The 26277-nt window shown below is 36.5% G+C and overlaps 2 protein-coding genes across 3 annotated transcripts; one reads left to right on the top strand and one right to left on the bottom strand.

Annotated features, from left to right (window-relative positions):
- Positions 1 to 1559: 1559 nt before the first annotated feature.
- LOC127547827 (cytochrome c oxidase subunit 4 isoform 1, mitochondrial) lies at positions 1560 to 7670 on the bottom strand. Of its 2 annotated transcripts, none has more exons than XM_051974842.1 (5): positions 7582 to 7670; positions 6077 to 6150; positions 4841 to 5005; positions 2817 to 2948; positions 1560 to 1829 (listed from the first exon to the last, which is right to left on the bottom strand). In XM_051974842.1, exons 2-5 carry the CDS (start codon positions 6147 to 6149, stop codon positions 1693 to 1695), a joined length of 507 nt encoding a protein of 168 aa, XP_051830802.1. In that variant the 5' UTR covers position 6150; positions 7582 to 7670; the 3' UTR covers positions 1560 to 1692. The 2 variants fall into 2 exon arrangements, with proteins under 2 accessions (XP_051830802.1, XP_051830801.1); XM_051974841.1 differs by having other exon boundaries at positions 4841 to 5008.
- Positions 7671 to 7822: 152 nt separating this feature from the next.
- EMC8 (ER membrane protein complex subunit 8) lies at positions 7823 to 26220 on the top strand. Its single transcript, XM_051974840.1, has 5 exons — positions 7823 to 8295; positions 18232 to 18308; positions 20405 to 20474; positions 21083 to 21177; positions 22243 to 26220. The coding sequence occupies exons 1-5, from the start codon at positions 8065 to 8067 to the stop codon at positions 22400 to 22402; spliced, it is 633 nt and encodes a 210-aa protein (XP_051830800.1). The 5' UTR covers positions 7823 to 8064; the 3' UTR covers positions 22403 to 26220.
- The last annotated feature ends 57 nt before the right edge of the window (positions 26221 to 26277 follow it).

The following is a 26277-nucleotide window of genomic DNA, read 5'->3' on the forward strand; positions in this document are numbered from 1 at the left end:
AATTTAAGGCTCCCCACTGTATCACCCACTCTTCACTCTATCAACTTACTCAGTTATCTGGGGTACATTGTAAAAGTAAGATGTTGGGATATTGGAGAGAGGAAACCTTCTGTGCAATTCTGATGTTACTTGCTTCAGACAATAAGATCTATTAAGAAATACGGGACAGAGCATGTTTCAACTTGGTCCACATACACCAATTGTTACTATATTATAAAATTTAACATTTTTCGTAAACAAATATATTATGTAACACAAGTTCAGCTTCTTAAACAATTTCCTTCCTATTCTTTCTATATTGAAATATTTGCTGGTGACTGTTAAAAGTCACAATAAAAAAGATTTTAAAACAAAGTAATTATCTTTATTTTGAAAATTCACTAAAAGTACTGCTAAGAGCAGTGGTTTCTTTCATATATAACAAATATGCAGCCTCTCTCATAGCAAAGTACTTCAAAGAATCAACTGAAAGTTTAGAAATTTTTTACTAGTCAAGTTGAAAATTTTATTTTTAAAAATTTTCTACTAAAATTTGCTTCTTTCAGTATTGTTTTGTTTACGAGAGCAAACTACTCAAATTCATACTCTGATTCAGAAAAGTGATATCTTAAGTTAAAGCTTTGAATGAAAATTGTACAAATATATGTTTCTCAACTAACTGCCCTGCAAAAATCAAGTTTGGAAACTTGCATCAAAAGAGGAGAAATGAATTAAAAAACAATTTTCCTTCAACTTCATGTTCCCACTTCAAACAGCAATCATCTCCTAAGAGAAACACTAACCTAAATTCCCAAAACCCTTAGACAATTTTTTTTTTTTTTTTTTGCTGAGGCCATTGGGGTTAAGTGACTTGCCCAGAGTATCTGAGGCCAGATTTGAACTCAGATCCTCCTGACTTCAGGACTGATATTCTATCCATTGCATCAACTAGCTGCCCCTCCTTTGCCAACTTTTTAAATGATGAGACTTTACTGCTGAGGTAAGATGATGAGAGTTCATGTGTATTTGGGAAGGCCTGTTAGCTACTACTTAATATCAACATTCCCTTATTCATTCAAGTCTTACAAAAAAAAGTTAGAGAAAAGAATTTGTTTTGGGTTGCCATACAAAGAGTAAATCTGGACACCTAAGGAAGTTATTCTGATACATCAAAGTAGGATTCAAATACATTCTAGAATTTGATTCTGCCATTAATAAATTATACGACTTAAGACAAAAAACTTATTTTGGGGCTTCTTAAAAGTTTTTTTGCAGTCAGAAAGAATGACTTTGACATTTTATATTCTGACTTCATATGTCTTATTTTCTGGGGGGGAAAAAAAGCCTGAGATATCCTCTAATAAACTGGATATGCATCCAAAATTTAATTTTCAGATTTTGGTTCTACAATGAAACATTTCACTTAAAAAATCCACTGGTAAAAATACTTCAAGTTGACAATTATATAATCACTTACTATTTAACTTAGCAAACTTTTTGAATTTTTGCATGTAATGTTTATATATACTAAAGATACACATGACATGGTACCAGCTATTTTCAAGTGATCACACTACATCTTTTCAAGTAAGTCAGTTGTTTATTCTCACTGTTAATGTTTTACATAGAACATTCCAGTAAATATGCTCAGGATTACACATATGTGAAGGAACAAGAGGTTCAAATAAACAGGAAGCATAATGCCCAATTCATCTATTTCTTCCACTCTTTCTTTTCATAGTCCCAGTTGGCAGAGAATCCTTGGATAGGAGCAACCTTCATGTCCAGCATTTTCTGGGTCTGCATGGCCACCCATTCTTCAGAAAAGGTGTGTGGAATAGGACCATAAACTGTAAATTAAAGAGAATTTTCAAGAGAAAAGATGGACTTCACTTCATTTAGACAATAAAAATAGGGTTTAAAACAGAACGTACTGATAATTAGCTTAAATTGATATTCCCATGAGGGAATATGCAGTGAGTTCTGTGGGACTCCTGTCTCTTAAGTGGCATTCACTCATCTATATTGACTTTGTCCACCAAAGACAAAAACAGATATGTTGGGTTTATTTTTACTTTTCTCAATTCCTTAAAAATTTAACAATGAGAGTGCTGTAGAGTTGAAGAAAAGAAATTAAAGAGCATCAATCTTTTCAGAGGCTCAAAGAAATGATGCCATAATGTAGATGAAAAGTAAATTATATATAACCATTAGGAATTGTTCTGGACTTGCATTAACACAAGGCACAAAAGCAAAGCTAGCATTGGCTGTTAAAACACAATCCATTCTGCATATTCTAGAGACAAAAGAATTTGTCAGATTTCCAATATGGTCCCCAAAAAGGCTCAACACTATTTAGGCAACACATTATTATTGTCTACAATGGACAAGGCAAATCCTCTAGAGAACAAAAGCACTTTGCAAATAATTAAAACTATTACAAAAATGTTGTTTCCTCCTCCATAAAATGGGTATAATTACTGGTCTACCTACCATGAAAGGTTGTGAGGAAAAAAATGTGACAAAGTATATGCAAGTGCTTTATGAAACTATAAAGTGCCATATCCGTGTAAACTATTATTTCTAAAAGATGCATGAGTTAAATGAAATTTTTCACACAAATTCACAAGAATTGGTTTCCATCTCGAAGAGTGGTCTGGTTTCTACTGAAGGGAAGGTTTCTCTGATCATATACTGACTTAGGAAACCACAAATTTACATTAAGTCATAAGGTATGTTTATTTATTTTTAACATCTTCCAATCACATTTTAGGCAACAAGTGTGTTACTTCTGCTCTAAACCAAGAATCCATTATAAATTTCATTTCCTTACTTACCATAGCGCTTCTCCCACATGACAATTAAAGCACTAAAGCCAATGAAGAACATTGCAGCTCCAATAATTGTCTTCCACTCATTTGAGGGTTTATTCATTTTAGCAAAGGTCTCATTGAATTTGATATGATACACTAAAAAATAAGAAATAAAATAGTTGTTGGGGTTTTTTTTTTAAATGATTCTACGACTATTAATAATAATTGTACTTATTTTCAAATTATAGAACTAAGTCTAGGAATAAATAAGACAACGGGCTGAATTTGAATTTTGGCAATAATGAAACATATCCAATGTATCAAGCTATATTCTGACACCAAAATCTTCCAGGTCCTACTTGATATATGTTAAATTTGGACACTATAATTTCTGACAAAGCACAATTGCTCCTAAGAGTCATGAGTCTACTCTATGTCCTTCAGACACAAGTTTTTCTCAATGTGTTTATTTATTTTCAAGATCCTGTCCTGTGAACTGCAGAGCTAGAAACAGAAAACATGGCCTTGGGCAGCTAAATCCTTTTAACTAGAAGGGACCAAGGCTCCAGCCAGATCAAAACTTGATTGCAAACTTATATGAGGGTCATGAAAAACTTGACAACAACCAAAAAAAAAAAAAAAAAAAGTCCCAAATATTCCTCCAAGAGTTAATTCTCTATGTAAAAATAAAATAGCATACTCATCTCAGTATCCAAATTTGTTTTCATCTTTAATAAATGGTAAAATGATATGCAGCCAAAGATTGAGGTTTTCAAAGGTTATGACAGATTATAAACTATCATAGGTGATATCAAGCTGAAGACTGGTTAAGCTTAATTTAGGACTTATCACCAGTCCGCTCACAGTGAATTTTGCAGCAACAGCAACTCAATATCAAGTCTGATACTTATGTTTTATGTACATTATGAAAAAAAAATCCACAAAAACGTGCTTGCACAATAGGAATAAGTGACCAATTCTCAGGCCTATGAAATCACTAACAAACTAGGAGAGGTGGGGGGGACGGGAGATGCTAGAACTAGCAGCTAAAAGGTTTCTATTTCCTTAAAACACAAACTACAAAGCATGCCCTTCAGTGTAGAAAAGGAGAAAGGGCAGCAAATTTGCACATTAAAAAACAGATCTGAAAAATTATAGAGGGAACTTTGCTAAAAGCTAATCCATTCAGGCTACAAGGCTTTAAAACTTAAAAAGCAATGAATCATTTCAACTACTTCTCCCTCATCCTTTTATAATCAAGTTTCAATTATCCATATTGAGGACAATAGTGAAATATTTTGGAAGGCTCTGAAATGCACTTTTGTAGCACCACCTGACTTAGGATTTCTCACACTATGGTTATCAAAAATATAAAGAACTGATCCATACCTCATAAGAACTAGATACTATCCAAATTCTCAGAATAGTGGAAGAGTGGAATAATATTGGGGATGATGAAGGATCATTAGTATGACTTTGTAGACTATTGCACAGTTTCTTTCTCTATAAACCTGCCGCCTTTCCCAGGGGAAATGATATATTATTTTGGTTTATAAGGTCATTCACAAACAAAGAAGCTCTAATTTGGTTGTGTAACAGAAATGATGCTATGAAGATCAAAAACATAGTTTAGAGACGTGAAGGTAAAAGAGTCAAAGTAGCAATTGCCCAAATGTGTTGACTTTAGTGCTAAAAGCCCGTCTTAGCCTAGTATATTACCTACCCTCCTACCTCCACCCCAATCTTCTTATGTCACACAAAATCTTTGCTCCAATGACACTGGCCAGCTTCCCAGCTGTCCCTCAAACAAGACAGTACAAATTGTGACAGACCATCTTTTCTAGCTGTCCCCCACACCTGCTCTCCCTAATTATCTTGCCTTCTGGCTTTCTTCAACTCTTCATTTTAAACCCTTAACTTTCTACAGGAAGCTTTTCCCTATCCCTCTTAAATTTGATGTCTCTCTTCTGCCTTTGTATCTCCAGTGTTTACAATATTTGGCATATAATTGGTGCTTAATAAATGTTTATTATTGATTAAATACGCACATTGGACTTTTTCTTCAGAAGATAATTTATTCCAAGGTTGCTTTTCCTTCTCTTTTAAAGCCTTCTGGCTGGAAGAAAGGTTCTTGACATGAGCCACATCAGGCAGGGGATAATCACGACGATCAACATAACTTGGAAGACTATAATCTTCAGTCTTCACAACACCTGCTTATTATAATAGAGGCAGGAAATGAGGAGGAAAAATAAGTAAATGAAACATAACTAGAAAACTCCCATATATATTAGAAAAAACTGAAACCAATAAAAGTTTTTCTTTCCAGAAAAAGATATTTCAGTCATTGAAATATGTTTTCATTCACACTTTCCTACACTCCTTTGGCTATTTGGTGGCAGTCCTTAACTTAAGATTCATGATGTAACATCATTCACCTTCAGATAAAGAATTGATAGACAGAGAATACAGACTAAAAGATACCTTTTCTTTCTCTTTTTACTTTTTTGGGAGGAAGAGAGGTTGGAGAAGGGAGGGATAGGAAGAACATGATAAATACAGAAATTCATTTTTCATGACTACACATATTTGTAATGTTTTGCTTTTTATTGCTTTCTCATTGGGTGAAGAAAAGAGAGAAGAAAGAGCATTTACATCTGAACAAAAAAAAAAAAAAAAGGAAAAGTGCCTGTGCTTTAGGAAGTTAAAAAAAAAATCTCCCCTACATAATAAATTTTAAAATTAAAAATAAAACCTAAAATATCCTTCCAGTTGTATAATACATTACTTTCCTTCACTCTTCAATCCAGCAAAACTGGCCTTTTTGTTGCTCACAGGTAGCTATATATCTATCAGATACCTCAAATGAACTTGCTCCTTATGTCCAACTCATTTCCTTATCACTTCAGCTCAAGTTCATCTCATACTTAAATCCTTTTTCCTAATCTCCTCAGCTATTATTGCCTCCTTTAACTATAAATGTACACAAAATTTTCCCCAATAGCTAGAGAACAGGCACACTTAAGTTTTTGTACCCCATAGCCAATACAATCTGAGTAAATTTTCTCATTGATTTCAGAGCAATCGGAGTCTTCCCAAAGAAAGGGTTTCTATGGAGACCCATCTGATCTAAGATGCATAGGATCTGAACAAAGGATGAAGGATAGGAATCAGGAATAACAAAAGAGAACATGCTGAACCTTATATTCAGTATTAATTGTTACCTCACAACACTTTACTGAAATATATGCAAACAGTTAAAAAAAGAAGAGAAAAATATATACCATGTGCCCGAACACAGGCTGAGGTGGAGATAGCCCGCCTTCCAACAAGGCCAAACACCCTGGTAGCCAACATTCTGTTAAAAAAGAATACAAAATTTGTTTCAAGTTAAATTGGAATGTGTTTATTGATAACAATGCTACTTTTCTTCCTCACATAGTGGGAGGAGCAATAAATCAATTTTCTTTTATTCACCTTCATCAATAATGCTAAATCAAGTCAGTTACACAACTGATAGCCAAGACAAAATTTTAAAAGCAATATGGTATGACTTAACTGTGAATTTTGTATTTATTCTGTACAAAGGAGTACAGAATTACTTGGGGAGATTAGGTCTTTAAATGTAAGAAGGTGTAAATAAAAATGCAGAAAGAAGTCTCATTCTTGATTGAGAAAGTGCCAAAAATAAGCTCAAACATTTTAAAACTACTTCTTATGAGGTGACCTGGAAAGTAAATAAGAATTTAGGGTTAAAAGGCTTTAGCTAGGTTTGGATATGACCTTAGAGAAGTCATTTTACCCAGGCAAGGAGGCATCATCCACATAAGTAACATGAGAATTTGAGCTGAAAGCTCTCCACTGTCCCTTCAGGCAATAAGTCTTATTATGTCTAAATAAGGTAAAAAATGAGCCACTAATTAAAGACGGTAAAAATTATGGATTAAAAGTTCCTCCCAAAACGCAGTCTCAGTACTAAAATCACACCTGGAATTGCATTAATTAATAACCAGTGCCCAAAGTCTGGGGTCCTTTTTTCCACTTCCTCTCCCCCCCACCCCAGGTCTCCCCGTATCCCTATAACAAGTATCAGGAATAACGGGGGCAGCCATAGATTTGGGGGGGAAGGGAGGGAAAGAGGACGCTTTAGATAACAGGCCTTGCAATTAAGAACTCGACAGCAGTTTGTCCTGCAGCTGAGCAGTGTCTAGACTCCCCCAAAACAAAAGAGGAAGAAAGGTGACAACAGGAGAGCTTCCTAAAGACAGTGACCCTTCATCTGACAGAGAGGGAGGGGCAATGACCTGCCTAAGGTCACCCCCGAGACTACTCTGAGGAGACTGAACCTGGATCCCTCTGCTGCAAATTCCGTTTCATTTTGCTTTTGGTGCCCAGGTGCTCCCGCCCTTTGCTGGAAGAAAGACAAAGCCTGCAGCCATCAAGGCCGGACCGCCTCCCGCCCAAGGTCACGGATGACAAACTGCGATGCTGACACCCGAGCCCCCGGCTCGGGCCTTGGACGGGGCAAACCTAGCACCGCAACCGCCAGGGTCTCAGGATTCTCCTCAGGCCCGGGTCGCCCTGGGGAGAGGTCAGTAGGCCCTTCCCGGGGCCTGGTCCCCGCAGGCCCTCCGCCCTTCAATGTCATCCTGAGCAGGGAGGAACCGCGGCGTCCCGTCCTGCCTTTCTCCAAGCTCCGGGTCAGGACGTGGCGGAGAGCTCCGCCGCTTTCCCGCCAGCCCCCGGAGAGTGGCTGGGCCCGCCGGAGTCGCCGCCGCCACCGTCTCACCTGCCTCCCGAGCCACCGCCGCTGCCGCCGCTTACTACTGCCCTCCACACCGCAGCAGCTCGAGACCGGAAGAGGGAAGCCGTAATGCCGCGCAGACTCTAGGGATGCGGGAGGACCCGGCGCGCCCGGCCCCGCCCACAGCCCCTACCTGCCGCGAGAGGGGGAAAGGGAGCCGGAGCGATCTCGCTGTCGCGAAGAGCGGCTGCGGGGCAGCTTTACGACTGGCGCCGCTTTGCGGCAGGTCCCCCCAGAGGAGCCCGGCAGCTGTCGGCCTCCAGAGCTGGCTGCGGTTCCTGGAGCTTCCCAACTCCTGGACTGGAGCTGACTACCAGTGGCCGGCAGACTGCAGAAAACTAGAGGAGACGGCAGGCGTCTAGGGGCCAGGCCGGGCCGCAGAACCTGAGCGTCTATGGTGAGGGGCCGCGCCGGGCCTGGGAGGCTTCCCGGCTGCAGTCGTCGCGGGCCTCGGGCCCGGGCCTCATCATGCCCGGCGTGAAGCTGACCACCCAGGCCTACTGCAAGATGGTGCTGCACGGGGCCAAGTATCCCCATTGCGCCGTCAACGGGTTGCTGGTGGCCGAGAAGCAGAAGCCCCGCAAGGAGCAGCCGGCGCACGGCGGCCTCCATCCGCACCAGACCCTCTTCGTGGATTGTATCCCCCTCTTCCACGGCACGCTGGCGCTGGCCCCCATGCTCGAGGTGGCCCTCACCTTGGTGAGCGCCCGCGGGGCCCCGGGGAGGGAGGGATTCGCCTCGGGGGACAGCTAGGTCGGGAGGTTTCAAGCCCAGCCAGAGCCCCAAACCCAGCGGGGACCCTGTCCTGGCCCCTGCTTCTCCGAACAGTGAGAGCGCGAAGCTTAGAGGGCCTGAGGTCTCTTAGAGACCGATTCGAGTCCTCCCCAGCCTTTGATAGTCGCTGTAATTATGCTTTTAAAAGTGGAAACTCATTAAGCTCTCCCCGTAATGGCTAGCGCGGCAAGCTCAGAGCAACGAGTAATGATGCCGTAATTAGAGGTGGTGGTCTGGAGGTTGGTGCCTTCGGGCCGAGGGCTCGAACCTGGCTCGGGCTCGGGCTCTCTGAATGCCCCGGGAACGTGGCGCGGCGCGTGGGGGCCCCGTGCAGGGAAGCTGAGAGGAATCAGGGTCCCGGGAACCACCGTGTGGGAAGGGAGGGAGGGAAGGGAGCCTGTTGCTCTAGCTTGGGCACGGGAAGGGAAACGGGCTTTTCCGGCAAGATCCTAGGATTAGTAAGTGACAGACTCCTCCTGCCCCCTGCTGCGGTCTTCCATAATCTCTTCCCTCCCTCCTCCCCATTCTCCAAGTACCAGGCACCTTGGAAAGGAGTGTTCAGGAAGGCATTCGGTTCCCTGGAGAGGTAGTGAGCTCCCCCTCACTTAGCCAGAATGAGTGACTATCCGTCCTGGACACCGCCTAGAGAGGACAGTGCCCGAGGGACAGATTGAAAGCAGTCAGTGATTTGGGGATTGTCCTCGGCGTTGTGTGCACCTGGCATCATCATTCATATCCCGATTTCTCAGCACTAAAATGTGTATTCTTTCTATTTTTTAATGTTAAAAATAATCTTCATACTTGAAAAGGTTGGGAACCCTACTCCCCTTATAAAGTCTATAAGACCTCTTCCAACTCTGACGTTTTTTGAAATCACGTGGAGATGGAGAAGTTGGAACTACTTAAAGAATAAATAGAATTTACTATGAACATTTACCTGATGAAAATTAAGCTAAAGTTCTCCCCTTTTTCTATGCTGTTATAAAAACTAGAGGGGTTGGTTTTTTTCAGAAGGTAGTAACTATGGCAATTCTTTTAAAAAAAATAAAAATTGTTAGAAAGCAGGGAAGAAATTCAAATTAATTAGGTAAAGTATTATGTAGGAATATTGTAGTTTATGTTTTTTGATATTTGGGGCCACTATTTGGTGGATTTGATAATTTATTCATCTGGGGGTGTCTTTCTGATTTCAAATGGTATAAGTTGATTATCAATGATGATTTAAAAGAATTTCTTAAAATTATGACATAGAGAAGGGTCATTAGTTTCATACCTTTTCATTGGAACAGACTACACATGCCAATTGGAAAACCTTCTATATATAAGATTATAAAGGGAGTTGGGTTGTGCTTTAAATATTTAATTGTATTATTATCATTGACTTTAAAAAAAGCTTTCCAAAATCCATCATGGATTTTAACATTTAGTAAATTTAGCGCTGATCAGGGCTAGATCTGGAGTCTGACCTGAGAACAATTCTATATCCCTTATTAGCTCTCTAGGACATTGTCCAAATCACTTCCCTTCTCCCAGTCTGTTTTGTAAATAGATTTGTTCCATAGTATTTAGGTTGGACTAGGCTTCTTAGAGCTCTTAAAGCTCAGATGTTAATTTTCATATTTAGAAAAAGGTTATGGATACAAAGAAGTTAGAAAGTAATTTTTGAAAGGCAGCATGGTATAGTGTATTGAGAGCTAGCCTGAAGAAGCTGGAATAAGCCTGGAAGACCTTTTTTGCTTTGAATTATATTTAGTAACAATTTAACAAAAGCTCTGTTGAGTTTCTGGAACTTAATTTGTTTAAACTTGCCACAAGTTCCCTACCTTTTTGCTTATATCCCTCCAAAGAAAATGAATGTATTTCTTGGTTACCCAGTTATGTATCATTTCAGAAGACTCTTTAGTAACTTTTGGAGTCTAGTTTAAAAAAAGCTTCAGGGCCAGAAACAAACAGGCTTAATCTTAATGAAGGAGACTTCCTAGTTTTGAACAACTGTTGGAGCTAAGCTGATTCATCAATACTTTTCTTTTTGAGTGTGTTCTCTAGTATTAAACAGTTCCAAATTCTTGAGATTTGAAATTCCTAGATTTCTCAGCATCATTGTGGGTTGTTTGCAGTAATGGATAATTCACTGGGCCTGGAGTTAGAAAAACCTGATTGGATCCCCTGTTAGTAGCTCTATTATTCTGGGCAAGGCACCGAACCTCCTGGGGATTCAGTTTCCTCATTTGTAAAATGAAAGGGATGGACTAGGTGACTCTGAGGTCCTTTCCAGCTCTTGTTCTATGATCCTATTATCCTCTTTTTCTCTACACACACACACACACACACACACACACACACACATAAATGGTGTGAGTAAATCATGTTTATAAAATATTTTTGTACATAGCTTAAATATGTTACTTAAGTGTAGAGATGTTAACTATTTTTTAGTGTTTTTTTTTATTTAGTTTTAGTCTTCATGCCATTTTGAAAAAAACAAAGTATATCAACTTGCCAGTAATAATAAAAACTGCCATTTCTGTGTTGTACTTCAAGTTGTACAAAATGCTATAGACATACACACAGTAACTCTGTGAGATAAATACTCTAGATATGACTATCCTTCCTTTCCAGGTGAGAAAATTGAAGCTGAGAACAGTTAAATTACTTGTCTTTCATCACAAAGACTGTACATATATGAAGTAGTATTCTAATTCTGGACTTTAGTCTGATTCCCAAGGTCCTCATTCTAATCATTACACTTCTAGGTCATTTACCAATGTCCAAAGCAAGGTATATGAGATTTTTAGTTTGCTGAAATGATTTTTCCTATATTTTATCATCTACTGTCACTTAGGTATAATAGCACTAACCATAATATATACTATGCAAGTTGTATGAATAATTTCTCTCTGTTTCTCTCTCTCTCTTTCTCTCTTTCCCTCCTTCCCCCCACCCCCAATGTGTGGGGGTGTTCTTACTTTATCTGGTGTTTAAGTTCAGAATAAACATAACTTTTTTTTAAAGTAAAGAAGTCCTAAGAAGAAAATATGTATTTTGAATTTTAGCTTAAAAACCTAACTTTTTACCTGGAAGCAGTGAAAAACACAATGGACTAAAGCCCTGAAAATTTATGATTGGACAACAATTTAGCTTTATACTATAAGGCAATAGTGGAAGATATAATTTTAATAAAACATCTAAATCCATGATAACCCCTACAAATGAAGGATTATTCTCATGGCTTTCTTCTATTTATAGAGTTTAGTATTGTAATTATTTTGCTAAATGGAAGAGATTGATTTAATATTTAGCTAACTAAAGGTCATTATTTGAGACTTATTTTTGCAAAGTATTCCATTATTGTATTTTTCTAATGATTTTCATTTGATGGGTTTTTTTTTTAACTTTTCAAAGTGCTTTCACATCTGTGATCTCTATGAAATAGGTAGAGCAGGTATTATACCTAAGTGGCAGAAATCCATATAATATTTACAAGCAGATTTTCTAAGTATGCAAGTCCATGCCACTAAATCTGTCTGCTTCCACTATTATAATCTGCTCAAATGCCTCTTGGCCTGATTTCAGTTTAGCCTTTACCTTCTTTCTACCCTGCTTTCAAATTTATCATCTTCCATCTCTTCTGCCCTATGCCTCAGCATCTTGCTCCTTTCCTGACCTTCATTCACCTCCATTATACTGTGCTGATAAAGCCTACTTGCCTTGAGCCCAACATTTCCTATTCTCTTTCCTTTTCTCCATGTCATTCACATGGCACTTTCCTTTCATTCACTTTGAAGATGCTCTGCCTGTTTGGGATTACTTGCCTTGAATATGGCATCCCCTTTATCTTACCCTTTTTCATTTATCTCAGTGGCCAGTAACCACTACTTATGTCATCTGTAGCTTTTTAGACTTTATTTTGTTCATCTGTATAATGGTGGAGTTGAACTAGATGACCAGGAAAGTTCAGCTCCCAGTTCCAAAATCTATGATCCTGTGATCCCATATATTAAATCAGACATTTCATTATAAGTCAGTAAGGCGCTATAAAAGGTAAATATCAGAGATTTCTTTGACAGAATGGGGAAAATGTTATATTACCAAATAATAGGATAGTTCTTTACTTTCTTTAGGGTAATTTCTTTTAATTGTATGCAGAAAGGCAATATTTTTAAAGGTATTGTGCTTTTCTAGTAGCAAGCAGAAGGCTTGAGCTGAACATGAGCCAGAATACACAAGTAAAATAGAATAGTAATGCCTTATCCCCCTAAAATTGAAAGTCAATTTGAAGAAAACTAACATTTTAGAAGGTACTTGTTTTCAATCTTAACAGTGAATCTAAAATTTCTCATAACTTTATACTTGCTTTTCCTTTTTGGTAATTTTTCATTGATCTCTTTAGCATCAGTGCTATTCTTCTCCCCCTTTTCATTTTGCAATGATGTTTAGCAGTTTTACAAAACTCTGCTACAAGTTCATACAATCAGTTGCTCGAGACCAGTGCTTTCCAACTCTAGCCAGATCTTCTTCCTTTCTTCACCTCAGCCTGATATTTTATTACTCTATTATAGTCTTTCTTCAATTCCTGTAAAAGCTTGAGTAGCCGACATTTTAATCACCTAACAAGGTATGTCCCATTTTTAACTTTATTCCTGTAGAACTGACTGCCCTTGTAACATCGTTTCACTAATAATGTCCTGTTTTCATGAAACAAATGAACAGTATTAGGCAGATTGTACCTGTATTATCATTAAGCATTCACTGGGTAAGAAGGAGTTGTAGCAACCAGGTAAATAATATGGATCTCTCCCCTAGGGTAGGTGCCTTGAGAGAGTAAATACCAAACTATTTAGGGATCAGATGAGCTCTCCATTCTTTTGCTTTGTAATCTAACTGTTGATCTTACTATCAAGGGAATGGAAGAACTATACTCTAGCTATGCTACTACACTCCTCATTCCCTTGACACTCATTGTGACTTTTCAGAATTATACAGTGATTCTTCCCTACCTAAATGTACACATCTTCTATATGCAAACTTTTGTTCTTTGCCCCAGCTGATCATATCTACTTGCCATTTCTGTACAAAATGTAAAATATATTACATTCTTCAAACCTGACTTCTCCCAAAAAAAAATTCCAGAGTAATTCCAAGCCTCTGTTCTTACCTTCAATTTTCATCCTCCATACTTCCCTCTAGCTAATAGAGTCGATTATATACATATTTATGCTGTTATGACCTTATATAATTAGTTGATCATATGTTTGTAAAACATAACCAATTTTTTTACCTATTTGGAATTTACTTACCCAGCATATTTTTGACTGCCTTCCCCTAGAGTCAATTGCCATGTGTTAGCAAATACAAACTAATTTTGATGTAAAGATCAAATCACTAACAAAAGGATTTCCAAAAATGATCCAATGTGGAGCAGTGGTGGATAGAGTGAAATTCTCTTGACATAAAATCTAATAGCACCTTTAGAGTTTATGGTAGTAAAATTTGAACTTCAGGAGAATATAAACTCCTTTATACCAAATACCATTACAAAGAAGTGTTCTATAAAAACTTTCTGTGTCTTGATATATGCACCGTGTTTATGGTTTTTATTTATAGGATTATTTTTGTTGCAAATTCCTTTTAGCAAATTTAAAAAATATTTTGTTGAATACTTGACCATGTAATAGGCACTTTATAAGTTACACATGTCAAATTCATACTTCAAGGATCTGGGTTTCTTCAGTAGTTCCTATCTCTATCAACACCAATCTTAACCCATCTATACTTTAATAAATGGTTTTGAGAGAATTGCTGTGGAAGAAGAAAAATCACACTGTAGCCAGTTTAATGAATATCTCTAGGCTTAGCGAGGTTGGTTCTTTGGGTATAACAGTATTTGCGCCTAGGTCTATAATAGCCTTTCCTGTTTGATAGGACCTGTCAGAATTTGCATTCTGCCATTTCCATGTTACTATGAACCATCAAAGTAGAACTTTAGAATAAGGTATTTAGGAAAAAATAATGCAAAATATTTGTCAATCGAGATTGCAAACATTTATTAAATGCTCAGTATATATTAGACAAAAGACACAAATAATCTCTATCTTCAAGGAGCATACATTTGAATGGGGAAGAATCTGTGTGCGTCTGTGTGTGTGTGAATTTTTCAATCAGTTAATAAACATTTATTATTCTCCTGCTGTGAGGCAGCACAAAGAATGAAGTGGTCCTTACTTGAATTGAAAGGAGGAAACAGCAAATTCATAAAAAAATTCAAAGCCAAAAAGAGCTTTCTGTCATACATTAAAAAGTACAGCATAAATATAAATACAGGTATGGCACAGAGTAGTTAAATGCAAGGCATTTGGGGATAAAAGATTTTATTTAAATTTAAATAACCCATTTATTATTCATTTAAAGTTGAGGAAAGGATTATGCCATCTCAGACTGATTTCTGAAAACCTTTCAAGAAGAATATGGAAGCAAAATTGTATATCCTATTTTGTATAATCTTTTCAAACTTAGAATGATATTCAGAGTTTTAATTTCTGAATTTCAAAAATTGAGAGGAAAACAGCTAACATAAAAGAATTGTTATGTAAGATTGTTATGTGAAAAAAAAATTTTAAGTTTAATTTTAGAGTTGTAGCCAAACTGCCCATTGTTATAAATGGAACAAACATAAGAAATAAGAAAGATAACCCAAATCCCCTTATGTTCATTTGAACAACTATGTCACTGACTGTGTGGAATATTTTGCTGGGTATTGGGAATAAAAAAATAAAACAATTTTTGCCATCTTAAAACTTAAGGCTCAACTAGAATTGGGGAAATGAAAAGACCTACAAAGTAAATGATAGGTGAATTGAGCCTTTACAGAAAATAGATTCCATAAATCTATTTTGGTGAAATAGGTCCTATCATGGTGAAAATCACCATGAAGTGGTTTTAAGAAGAGGGTACATTCTGGATATGGAAGACAAAATGTACAAATTAACTTCACTGATGGGGAAGATGAAATGTTCATTTGAAGGACCAACTAGTAGGCAATTTGACTAGAGAATTGGAGCCCGGGAAAGATCTTAGCAAAAGAGTTAAGTAATTTAAGATTACTTTAAGAGCTATTGTGTTTGTCTTTCTTTGTATACCCGGTGTTTAGCAGAGTTCTTGGCATATAGTTAGAGCTTAATAAAGACTTGATTAAGTGGATGTATATGAAAGAGGAAAAATCTAAAGCAAGGAAGTCCAGCAAGACTATAGTATTAGTTTCAGGTGAAAGACATAAAGGAGTAGGGAAGGGGAAGGAAGAAGGAAGGGAAATTGGAGTTCAAAAATTTTTTAATGTAATAGGAAAGTATTTAATGAAATGAATTAAAATATATTATAGAAAAATTTTAAAAGACAGACAATAAGGATCTCAATTAGTATAGTGGTTGTATGGTTAGAGAAAAGGGAATGGTGACAAAATATTTTGTAGAGATAGATTTGACAAGATTTAGCAAATGGTTGGTTGAGAGAGGGGTAGAAGAAAGGGAAGAATCAAGAATGGTCCCAAGGCTAGAATCTGGATAACTATAAGAATAATGGTATCCTAAAAAGAAATAAGGAAGTTGGGGAAGGGGAAGGGGTTACAGAATCATAAATTTAATGCTGACAGGGATCTTAGGGGTCATCTAATTAAACTCCCACATTTTATAGATGAGGCAACAGATATGTAGAAGTTAAGTGAGTTTTATATGGTCACATAGAGAGTAGCTGAGCTAAGACTTGACTCTAAATGATCAATTTTAGATGTGATTATTGAGGCTTGGAAGATAGAAACTTAGGAAAAGTAGAAAGTAGAAGGAAGTACTGTGATTAGTAAGCATATGTCCACTGAGAACTGAAATGAAGTAGTAAAATGGAGCAAAACTACCTAAACATGCAGTTAATGGAGCTTTGTTCCATTTCATTCTTTTACAGGGTTTTGCTTAGTCCATTGCAAGATCATGTAGAAGCATGATCTGGAGGCGACCCTAGCTTCTCAAAGACTTTGCCCCAGGGAACACAAGCCCTGGCAATGCATACTAAACTAGAAAAATTAAAGGTATTAACCCATGATAGGACCTTTAAGTCAGATATCCAAAAACCGTCCTAGCAAAATTTAGAGTGCCTCTTTGCAAACACAATCAAGTGATATTGTGTATATAATATTTATTGAGGCACATGAAACCATCTGTTTTTGGTATTATTGGTATATCTATCTTGATAAGAATAGATCAATGCAGATCAGTGAAAGATCATTGAAATCATAGATTTTTTAAAGTAAGAAATTATTTTGTAGATCTCATTAGACTAAGAAATGAGATACAATAAAAAGAGAGCCAGCTTTGGTTGTTGTCTGTTCTTCATTCTCAAAAAGAACTAATATGACATCACTATGTTAGAGTAGCATTACAGTGTGTCTGACTGGTTGATCAGACCAATACTAGATTGGAGAGTTCTGCCACAGGTTGGACACTTGGGCAATCTGATGGTTAGAAAACAAACTTAGAATGGATCTATCAGAGTTGACATTCTGCTGCCATAGTCTTCAAGAAACTAGTTGCCAGGAAAAAAACATTGAAGTAGTTTTTAGTGAAGTAACTTTAGAAAAAGTTTAAATAAATTAATAGTTGATAAAAATTCATCTAAACTTACTGAAGTGAAAAAAAATGGATATTAAGGATAACTCAGGTCATTGTACCCTTAAATCCTAATATCAAGAAGAATAACCATGATCCTAACCCAGTATGGCTATTCTTATACTCATGAGGCGGTGCAGTTTTGGTTTAATTTCTTGGGTGAGTTAGTTAACTTTGTTCTGGGATCATAAACTAATATTATGTTGCATGAAATTAGTTATAAAGGAAACAGTGTTGAGAGATTTGTGCCATTCTGTCACCATTCACTGAAAAACAGCTCAAAAGATATGTCTTATTAATAGAAGGGATTTCTTCATATATGAATAATAGCAGTATTATTAGCAAAGTCCTGAACTGAATGTTATGAGAATGTTATTTCCATCTTCCCTCCCTATTTCAACTATTTTAATTAAGCCCCTTTGGAGGTGATTGTAATGATGGAACTCAAACCAGGATTCAGGAATCTGAAGATAGAAGACAGTAAAGGTGATGTTTAAATAACAAAGGCAAAGATATCAGTTCTAGTTCATCTATAATTCTTGCAGATTTAGAAATCTATTTCTAGTACTATATTAATATTTCACTACAATAAAATAATTTTTATGTCCACTGTGAAATATGTTGTAATGGAATTATGCCAATTAAAAACTAAATCTATTTTTATGAGGGAAAATAATTATGTATTACATTATAATTCCAAATATAAATTAATTTCCTATCATAGATTCTTCCATTCCTTTCTTTTAGAGCATACATAAAAGGATTGGCTTTATGAATTTGTATGGCAATTCCCACCTCTACCACATTCTCTTAACTTTATAAGAATTAGGACTTTGTCTCTTGTTTCCTTTCCAAATCCCCATAACTGTGTACACAGAAGTTCAATAAATTTTGATATGGCACCTAATGCTGTAAGAGTTTGTAATTCATTCTCTTCTCTAGCCCTGCCTCTTCTGGCAATTTCAGGAGGTCCTCTCCTGGAAGAAGGAAAAAGCACTATCATACTTCACACTTAACCACCCACATAGTAGAAAGAAAATAAGCTAAATCCTCCTTTGTGGCAGACCAAATCTAATTTTACCTTTATCTGGTGAACAGAACAACAAGGCTTGTAATCAAAGATGATTTGTGATTTTGAGATATGTTTCCAGAAAAAATCATTGATATTTTTCTGAATTTTTTTTTTTTGTTGTTGTTGTTCCTATTTCAGATTGATTCATGGTGCAAAGATAATAGCTATGTGATTGCTGGTTATTATCAAGCTAATGAACGTGTAAAGGATGCCAGGTATGTCCATGAAAATTTTCCATTATCCACTTTGTAATCTGCCACAAAACATCATTAAATATATCATCTCTGGCAGAAGGACTACTTCCTGACACATTTGTTTGTTTGTGTACTGCCAAGATGTAAAATCTGTATATCAAAGATTTCTCTAATCTCATAATTTTCCCAAAATACAATTTATTTCTCATTTCATATTAATGTTAATCAAATGAATAATTCAAAAAGAAATTCTAAATATAATTTATATTTGACTTTAGAGTCCATGTTTTGTGTTGGATTTTAACTCATGACTGAGAAATTCACTTCAGTGAACATATTACCACAAACTTGCCCTGGAGGGACAGGAAGTCTCTCCTATTTCACTTTTTCTCTCTTCCTCATTCTAAGTTAAGAAGACCTTGAGTTTGAGCCCTGTTGGAAATCTGTGTATTTTTTTCCCTGCTGATTTCTTCATAAGATCACCTTCTGGTGATTTTTTTAAGGTTGGCATGAAAGGCAAAAGTAAAGAATTTTACTCTATGACTTTACTAATGAAGTTTGAAAATCTGGTAATATGGATAAAAATGACTTCTCAGGTTATCATATTGAGTAGAACTATTTTTTTTCCTAAATTAATATATATTTAATTCGTATTTCCCAGGGAAGATAAGCAGTAATGACATGCTTTGGTTTCAAAGGTCCAGAATTGAAAGTGATCAGGATGGGCTTATTGCTTTATGAATTAGCTTTTTGTGACTAGATCCTACCAACAATTTGTCCATGAGTTTTTCATTTATAAAAAGCAGTTTACAGGATGAGAAAAGTACTAAAAATTTACATATTTTTATTATAAGTGATTACCTTGAAATAGTCAATGTAAGGATGTGAAATATTCAAAAAAATTATGTTTAAGGCATGTTCTCCTAGTAAAAAGCATTTGCTATTGTTGACCACCTCAACCCTTGAAAACTGTTTCAATGACTTCTTTGTTTCCATGGAAACCAAGTCTGGGCAGAGATCAGCTGATCTCTGTGACTACAGACTCCTGAGATTGTTCTTTCTTATTGTTAGTTACAAATCTCTTAGCCACTTTTTTCTTTCAATCTTTATTCTCTCCTTAGTACATCTCTGTTCACTATTTAACAACTACTTCTACTAATGACACTAAAAATTTATAGATTTATGTATATAGTACTTTAAGATTTGCAAAGCTCTTTGCCAATGTTAACTCACTTTCTCCTCACAATAGCCCAAGGAGTTAGGGGCTGTTATACCCATTTTATAGCTGAGGAAACTGAGGAAGATATTAAAGGACTTGTCCAGTCACCCAGCTTGGGAGCATCTCTCACTGATTAAAACCAGATCTTCTTGAGTTTAGAGGCACCTGTCATTTAGTGGAGAGAGCCATATTCTCACTTGGCTTCAGATACATACTAGTTGTGTGATCCTGCACAAGTCATTTTACTTCTCTTTACCCTGGAGAAGGAAACATCTAAGCGCTCCAGTATCCTTGCCAAGAAACCCCATGGACCAGCATTGGTGTGCTGTGATCTGTGGAGTTACAAGGAGTCAGACATGATTGAACAACAGCTTCCTGAATTTAGGTTTAGAACTCCATCCACGTGTATCCATGTACCTTCCTTCCAGATCTGCTTTTCCAGGAGTATACTAGACATAGAAAGTGCTAAGTAGACATTTGTTAAATAAGTGAGCATCCATATTATCCCCTGCGATATCTCAGCAGCACCTAAAATCAAATATGAAAATTGTACTTATCTCTACACATTCACACTCCCTTTTTTAAAGTTCCTTTCACATTTTCCCTACAGTTCTAATTTCCTCAGCCTTGATGTCTTAGAATTATTTGATATTGCCATATGCCTGTTTATTTCCCCGGCCTACTGGCTCTGCTTCAGCAGTGTCTCTCAAATTTGATTTTTCCTTTCCATTTCCATGTATGCAATCAACACCAAGACTTAAGTTTCCATTTCCAGAAAGTGTTAGAAAGTGAATACAATTTGGCCCAGATCAAAAATATTTTACTCTGTGATTTTATTGATATATGTCGTTTCTTAACAGCCATTTCTAATTAGAAATGATTTATATTTCTTCTACAGTCCAAATCAGGTTGCTGAGAAGGTAGCCTCCAGAATTGCAGAGGGCTTCAATGACACTGCACTCATCATGGTATGACATATTTTCTTGTTTTTTTTTTTCACCAGACTTCTGGGGTTCATATGTCCTATTTCTTACTAAAGGCATCTTGAATAATTTTTCTTCACTCATAGCCTGATTCTTTTAAGTTGTATTACCAAGAAAAATGCAAGCTATATTTGGACAGAAAAAAAATCTTTCAAATGAGTACAGGTAGCAGAGTATTGACTAGGAGAAGTGAGAGAGAAGGCATGACTTGCGGAAATTTGTGGCAAAGCTTAACTTCATCAGGAATCCTGTTCCGTACCTCTGATTCCAAAGGAGAGCTGTTGTGTTTGAGAGCAACAGAAAATAACATAGTAAAAAAGTCCTCACATGAGAAAAATGTATCTTTTCATATAGATATTTTCTCATTATACTCTGTTTATCTTGGGAATGAACACTCTGTAGATCCATAAATCAGATTCTCAGCATCAGCACTTTCAAAGGGAATCGTTTTGCTTTCAGACCATGTTTTCATTGCTGCTATAAGTTATTAAGGGATACTAGGAATCTTATTGAAAGGTGACGGCTGCTTTTTACAATTACTTGGTTTGTTTTGAATGTGCATTTACACTAGTATTTTTATCTTTGTGCCTTAGGTAGACAACACGAAGTTTACAATGGAGTGCATAGAGCCTACCATTCATGTGTATGAGCATCATGAAAACAAATGGCGGTGCAGAGATCCACACTAGTGAGTTTTTCACATTACCATATTAATGAATTATTTTTACACTACTCACTGTGATTCAAGATGTTTTCCATTCTGCCCATATACATTTCCAGGAGTCCTAGTTTCCAGCACAAAAACAGCATCTTAATTAGGAACACGACTCTATTAGGATATTTAATATATAGTCTTTTTTTCCTTCCAAAAAAAGTGGCTGATTGTAGAGTCAAAAGACCTAGCATCAAGTCCCAGTTATGACACTGACCCCAATTAGTTACGTGACCTGGACAGTCTCAGTCCCTTCATGTCCTATATCCTCCCCATTTGTAAAATGCAAATGCTTCCTTCATTGCCTACCCCCCAATGTTGTTTCCTAAAAAGCGCTCTCTGTACCTGAAAGTGCTCTGGGAGTTGGAGAAATCATGACTACGCTGCTCTCTTTTCTAGGTCCTCCCAACCCAGACTTATTCCAAAGATTCTTTCCAGCATTCTCCTCCTGTCTTCATTTATGAAATCTGCTTACATTGGTGATTCAAAATAGTACTTAGATCTCATTTCCACACTTCTGATTGGTCTGTTTTACTTACTGCCATCAATACTTACTTTCTCCTATTTTGTTGAACAGTTTCTTTTTAACTGATCATCAAAGGTATGGTGCAGTACAACCCAAATCAGATGAAAATATAATTGGGAAATATTGAACAAAATAAATAAAACTGAGTAAAATATAGATAATATTAATAAGTGGTTCTCTAAGTCACTTTGCATCTTCAGGGATGCCTCTGGATGGTTTAGTGACCTCTATTTCGATTCAAGTTTGACATCATTCTTAAAGCAACAGTTTCAGGTTCCTATTTAAAATTTGTTAACTCATACTTCAAATCCTATATGAAGTTCCCTTTACCTTTCAGCAACCCAGTTACTATAAAACATCTTCAATATCTAGGTTCTCCATATCAGTCATTGCCATTTTCTTTTTTGTATCATTTTGCTTATGGCTGTTTTTCTCCATCCCCTTTAACTGAAAAAGGCAATGAAGTTATTCTCATTTTGAAAAGACTATTAATTCCAAATTGTTTGACCTTGTAGTGATTATTGTGAAGACTGGCCGGAAGCCCAGAGGATCTCAGCATCTCTCTTGGACAGCAGGTCCTATGAAACTCTTGTGGATTTTGATAACCACCTGGACGACATCCGAAATGATTGGACAAATCCAGAGATCAATAAAGCTGTTCTACATCTATGTTAGGAAGGGATTCCACTGACTGATTTATGGGCATTTCCACTACACTGAAGAGGAAAAAAGAAATATTTTTAGATGTAAATAGAATAATATCTCATACCTTGTGTGGAAAGGCAACAGTTTTAAGAAATGGCATGTGGCTCAAAAGAGACAATGTGTCTAAATGGTCATCTTTTTAAAACAGATCTCCAGAGGAGATATAAATTGTCAAGTCTAGCTGTCCCTGTGGATTCTTTCCCAGATGTATGTTGCTCTAACCTTCAAAATCAAAGCTATTTCTGCTTGTCCAAGATTGTTCCTATTAAACGATTTTAACTAACCTTTTATAATCTTCAGAGAATACTTTTTAAGACTTATGAACTATCTTTCCAAAAACAACAAATCTTATCCTTTAATGAGTATTTTGGAGAGTTTTATTTCTGAGTCCATACTGTAAATACAGTCTTAGGACTAGGTCTGAAAATCTACAACAGATACCTTAGTACCAAATCGACTACCCCTAACAATTACTTGTGCAAGTAGGGCATTTCTGTTAGAGCAGTTGAGTCTATTTGGGGTTATAAGACTGTACTACTTAAAGCAATATTGTACTCAAAAAACCACAGTGGAATAAAACTTCTGTTGTCTAGTTAACTTTTGTAGCAGAAACAAAGGCTGTGTCACAAGAGTTTGGCTTGGAACACACACAGCATCATAGTCTCAATCAAGCAGAAAACTCTAAAATCCAGAAAATAGAGGAAGGGGAAACAGGATTGTGCTAGGATTCGACACAGTCTCTGCTTTTTGGAAAATAGGAATCATTCCTAATTTTTGACTCACTTGCATGATTATCCAAATAGTTCTAAAAGATGTCTTCAAAATAATTGCCATTGCTTTTATATTTAGAGCAAAAACTCTTCAGTTCATAAAGCTGAACAAGAGAATGAATGTATCTTTTTTTATCGGTACCTTTGGTGGTTTCTAACAAAATCTTACAAAAGGGATGGGAAACTTTATAGCACCGTTGCATTTGTTGTTCCTTTTTCTATTAATTATTTTGTACAGTGTTCCGTGTACTGTACTTTTCCTACTGTCTCTTTCCTCTTGCTACATTGAGAAAACTTGTAACAATTGACTGAATCTAACAATCCTGAAAACAGTTTATAATATTCAGTATTTTCAGTACTCTCTATTCGGACCATCATATTCATGGAGTTATAACTCCTCATGGAGTTATAGATTTAGACCTGGACAGGATCTTAGGAATCTGTTAGTCCATGAGGAAACTGGGGCTTGGGAAGGTTAAGCCACTTGTAAAGGTCCCATGGATAGCAAGTGGCAAATCCAGCTCCTTGGACCTAACTCCAATGGTTTTTTCTATGCACCATGCACCATGCTCTTGCAGATATTATTTCCTCCTCTTCCCTTTCCTCTGTTTCCTTCACTCAGCTTTTTCATTCCACAAACAATAATTTCTATACAGTGCATTATGGTTAAAGCCCTCCGCAGGCATAATCTTTGAGATTCACAGCTCCCTGTGAGGTCAGCAAACCAGGTAATATGACCTCAATTAATAAATGAAGAAACACTCTCAAATTGCTGGGATGGTTTATTTACCCATATTCACACAAAGTTATTAAGTGTAGCAAAGTCAGGACTCAAACCTGATCTCTTGACTCCTTGTCCAGTGTTCTTTCCATTACACCATGCTACCTCTCTAAAGCCATGAAATAAACATTTCATGTGGGGAACAAATATAAAATTTCTGGACACAAATAAAAGGAAGTTCTATCAGTGAACTTAATCTTTGCACTCCCTTGCACTTGGATGCCAAGAATACCACAAGTGAGATATATTAGATGAATCTGTTCCTAGTGGAATTGTTTGTTTCAAAAAGGAAAAAAAAATCACCATGTAAAACTTTGTTCTTTAGGGGCCTAGAATAGCAAGCAGTGTGTTATAGAGGTCAAGGCTAAAATGAATTGACAGACGCGTGTTTTAACCATTTTTGTTTTGGCTTGAGACTTGTTTTGAAGGCATTTATATAAAAGCAAATGTGCTCTTTTGCACATTTTGAAAAAGAAAAATAAAAATGTTAATATTTTCCCCTGAGGGTCCATATGTTAAAAAGTAAATAGAAAAGATATAAATTATAAGAATGCAAAGGAACAAAAACAATAAAAGGTTTGACTTTTATATTTGCCCCTACAAAGACAAAAAAAGAAACACTAAAGAGTTGTATAGTTGATGATAATACCTCTACTGTTCTTGAATGATATAGAAAAAAGAAATAGAACTTTCTTGGAACTTGGAAAAATTGTCTTGTAGCAATTAGAAGTGTCTTAAGAATAGAATAAGCAACTGGAGGGTAGTATCACCACAGGTGTTTGATCAGAGACCAATTGATCATGTTCAGCATCCTGAAAGGGATGAATGACATAAATGAGGAGATAGATTTGTTCTAAGGGAAAGAGCCCCAGCTTGGGATTCCAGAGCCTCAAGATGGCTCTTAACTAACTTAATGATCCAGGACAAAACTCTCTGAATATCCTGGCCTCAGTTTGGCACATTTGTCAAATAGCAAGTATTGGACTAGATAGCTTGAGGCCTTTTCCATCTCTACCACTGATTTGGTGAAGCCTCTAAAATCTCTTCCAACCCAGATCCTGTGATTTTCCTAACAAATAAGATGGGTTCTGTTCGGAATAGAGCTCTGCAATTGTATAGTTGAGAAGTCTGTGGTTTTACTCTCTGGAAATAATTTTCCAGCTATTTTGTCTATTTTAGGGCTGCCTCAGCTATTTCTTTTTGCATAATTAGCTTTGATTTGACTTATAGCTTTACTTTTCAAATAGATTAATAGTCTTGCGGAAAAACTGTCTCTAAATGCAATTTCTAAATTTATTACTTAGACTTTTTTGCTTTGCTCTTTAAAAAGCAACTTAATTTGCTTTTGAAAATACAATCCCTCTTATTTGAGCTCCTGAAGTCATAATCTTTTATGGCATCAGAACTTTTACTGTGGCGGCTTTTTGTGACATGGGGTAAAGAAAATGCAAAAAATGGCAAAATTGCATGGATTCATGGGTGGATAAACAGATCCTCAGATGTTATTCATGATTATATGAAAGGGAGTTAGCTTAAATTTCCAGTTTAGTAATTCACATTTCTTGAGGCTCTCTGTCAAATCTTACTCCCTTTTAAGTACCACAAAACATTTTTAGTAAAAACAAAACTGGCAGAAAATGCTGCATATGTTACACTTGCCAAATCCTCGGTGTGTATGTATGTGTGTGTGTTGTGATTTGTTACCTTAACCAAACCTCATTTCCGTACCCTTTCAGAAGCCAAAGGATGCCTTTTTTAATCTTCAAGATTTTGACTTGTTCCTTCTTCAAAGTTTGATTGTTACTTTGAAATCTATGTGAAATGTAATCAAGCATTATTTCTTGGAAATAGAGGTTGAGTGTTTGAAATTCTTGTTCCTTAGAACTATATGGTAAAAAGAAAACTCCTAGAAGGGTGCATTTTCATGATGCCCAGAGTGAAATCCTACTATAGATAATATCAGATTTACCAATGAAATGAAATGTAGAGCTATTAAGTCACATTGCCATATGCTCATCAGTATTTGGCATTGTCTTTACATTCCTGCAAAAGTAAAAGGGAACTTTTAAGCTGAGCCGTGGATGATCTTTGGAAGATGCTTGCATTGCTGTGCAAGAAACCTTCAACTTGGACTTTTGTTAACATCTTGTAATTCAAAAAATGTGCCCCTCTGTACAGTGAAGTCCATTATTTAACAATACAAAGCTGTGTAACAATAAATAATTTTGTTCCCTTGATGAATCTGTGTCATTACATTTTTAAAGCATTAGCTCCTTGTGGGAGATTCTATGTGG

Source organism: Antechinus flavipes, chromosome 2 (assembly GCF_016432865.1).
Source record: "Antechinus flavipes isolate AdamAnt ecotype Samford, QLD, Australia chromosome 2, AdamAnt_v2, whole genome shotgun sequence".
NCBI lineage: Eukaryota > Metazoa > Chordata > Mammalia > Dasyuromorphia > Dasyuridae > Antechinus > Antechinus flavipes.